This window comes from Aplysia californica, unplaced genomic scaffold (genome assembly GCF_000002075.1).
Source record: "Aplysia californica isolate F4 #8 unplaced genomic scaffold, AplCal3.0 scaffold00289, whole genome shotgun sequence".
In the NCBI taxonomy this organism is placed as follows: domain Eukaryota; kingdom Metazoa; phylum Mollusca; class Gastropoda; order Aplysiida; family Aplysiidae; genus Aplysia; species Aplysia californica.
Window position 1 is genome coordinate 25,932 of NW_004797559.1, and position 1,081 is coordinate 27,012.

The 1,081-nt window shown below is 38.9% G+C and overlaps 1 protein-coding gene across 1 annotated transcript in view; it reads left to right on the plus strand.

The window, feature by feature from the left end:
* LOC101859870 (serine-rich adhesin for platelets) overlaps positions 1-1,081 on the plus strand; it is a gene marked incomplete at its 5' end in the record, with an annotated part of 61,780 nt that overhangs the window by 22,962 nt on the left and 37,737 nt on the right. The window contains 1 exon segment of the mRNA XM_013084381.2: positions 520-559. Within this exon segment, the coding sequence (XP_012939835.1) occupies positions 520-559 (40 nt within the window).

The window sequence follows — 1,081 nt, forward strand, 5'->3', positions numbered from 1 at the left end:
GGGGGTCAAGTTTTCAAGGCTCTATCCCTTTCGTTTCGCTCGTTCCTTTCGGAGACGGACGGTAAATTCGGAGTTCCTGCATTGTAAAATTGTGTTATGTGATGTCAGTGTAACCTGTGAATTGTTTTTCGTGCGCATGGTTTTGATATTGCATGTCAATTTATGTTAACGTAGCCTCTTAATTGTTTATATCTGTGGTAATTGATGCTAATGTAAACTCCTAATTGTTTACGTGTGTGCATTGTTCATGTTACCGTAACCCAAATTTTCCAACACAAGAACATTTTTAAAAGTTGGTGGGTGCCGTGATGAGGTTTGCTCATTCTTTCCTATCATACTGTCTACCTCATTGTGGTGCAAGTGCTGTAAAACTTTAATTAAAACTAAACTTCCTTTTGTGTTTGATATTATAACACTTTCAATCTTGGGCACTTATATTAACTCATTGTGTTGCAAATGCCGTAAAACTCTTACTAAAACGTTTTTAACTTGTTTTGTTTTGTTTCTACTAAACGCCAGATTCAGCTGTGGGTGGAGATGATCCAAGTCGAGATGGCAGGTAGGTTCCCAGGACGGTGGACGGGGCCGCCACACACTTCATGTTGTTGTACCTGGATTAAACTACGTCGCGCTCATTCGATGATTGCCCATGTCGTAAATTGTTGGCGTTTTAGGAAAGATAACAAAAGCTGTTGCATTTACAAAACAGTCACGACACATAGATTTTTAAGAACTTTGAAAAAAATAATTCAAAATTTAAAACAACTTTTGATAGAAATCTGGAGACGTAGCCTAATCAAAACGAATTATCTAGATGTGGCCATAGCTTAGTTTGCCTCAAAAATGACGTAGGCAATTATTGAATGAGCGTAATGAAGTCTGAATATAGTTTTGCCAGACAAGACGAATGTATTAGGAGGGAAGGGTGGGGACAGGATGGGGTTTCGTTTTTGCTTAGACTTAGTCTGTTGATTTTGATTGATTTTCTTTCAGAGGGACTATAGTATTGATTTTGTTTTCATGTTGTTCTATGTTTGTATGTGTGTGCCCGCGCGTGTGCGTGCGTGTGTGTGTGTGGGGG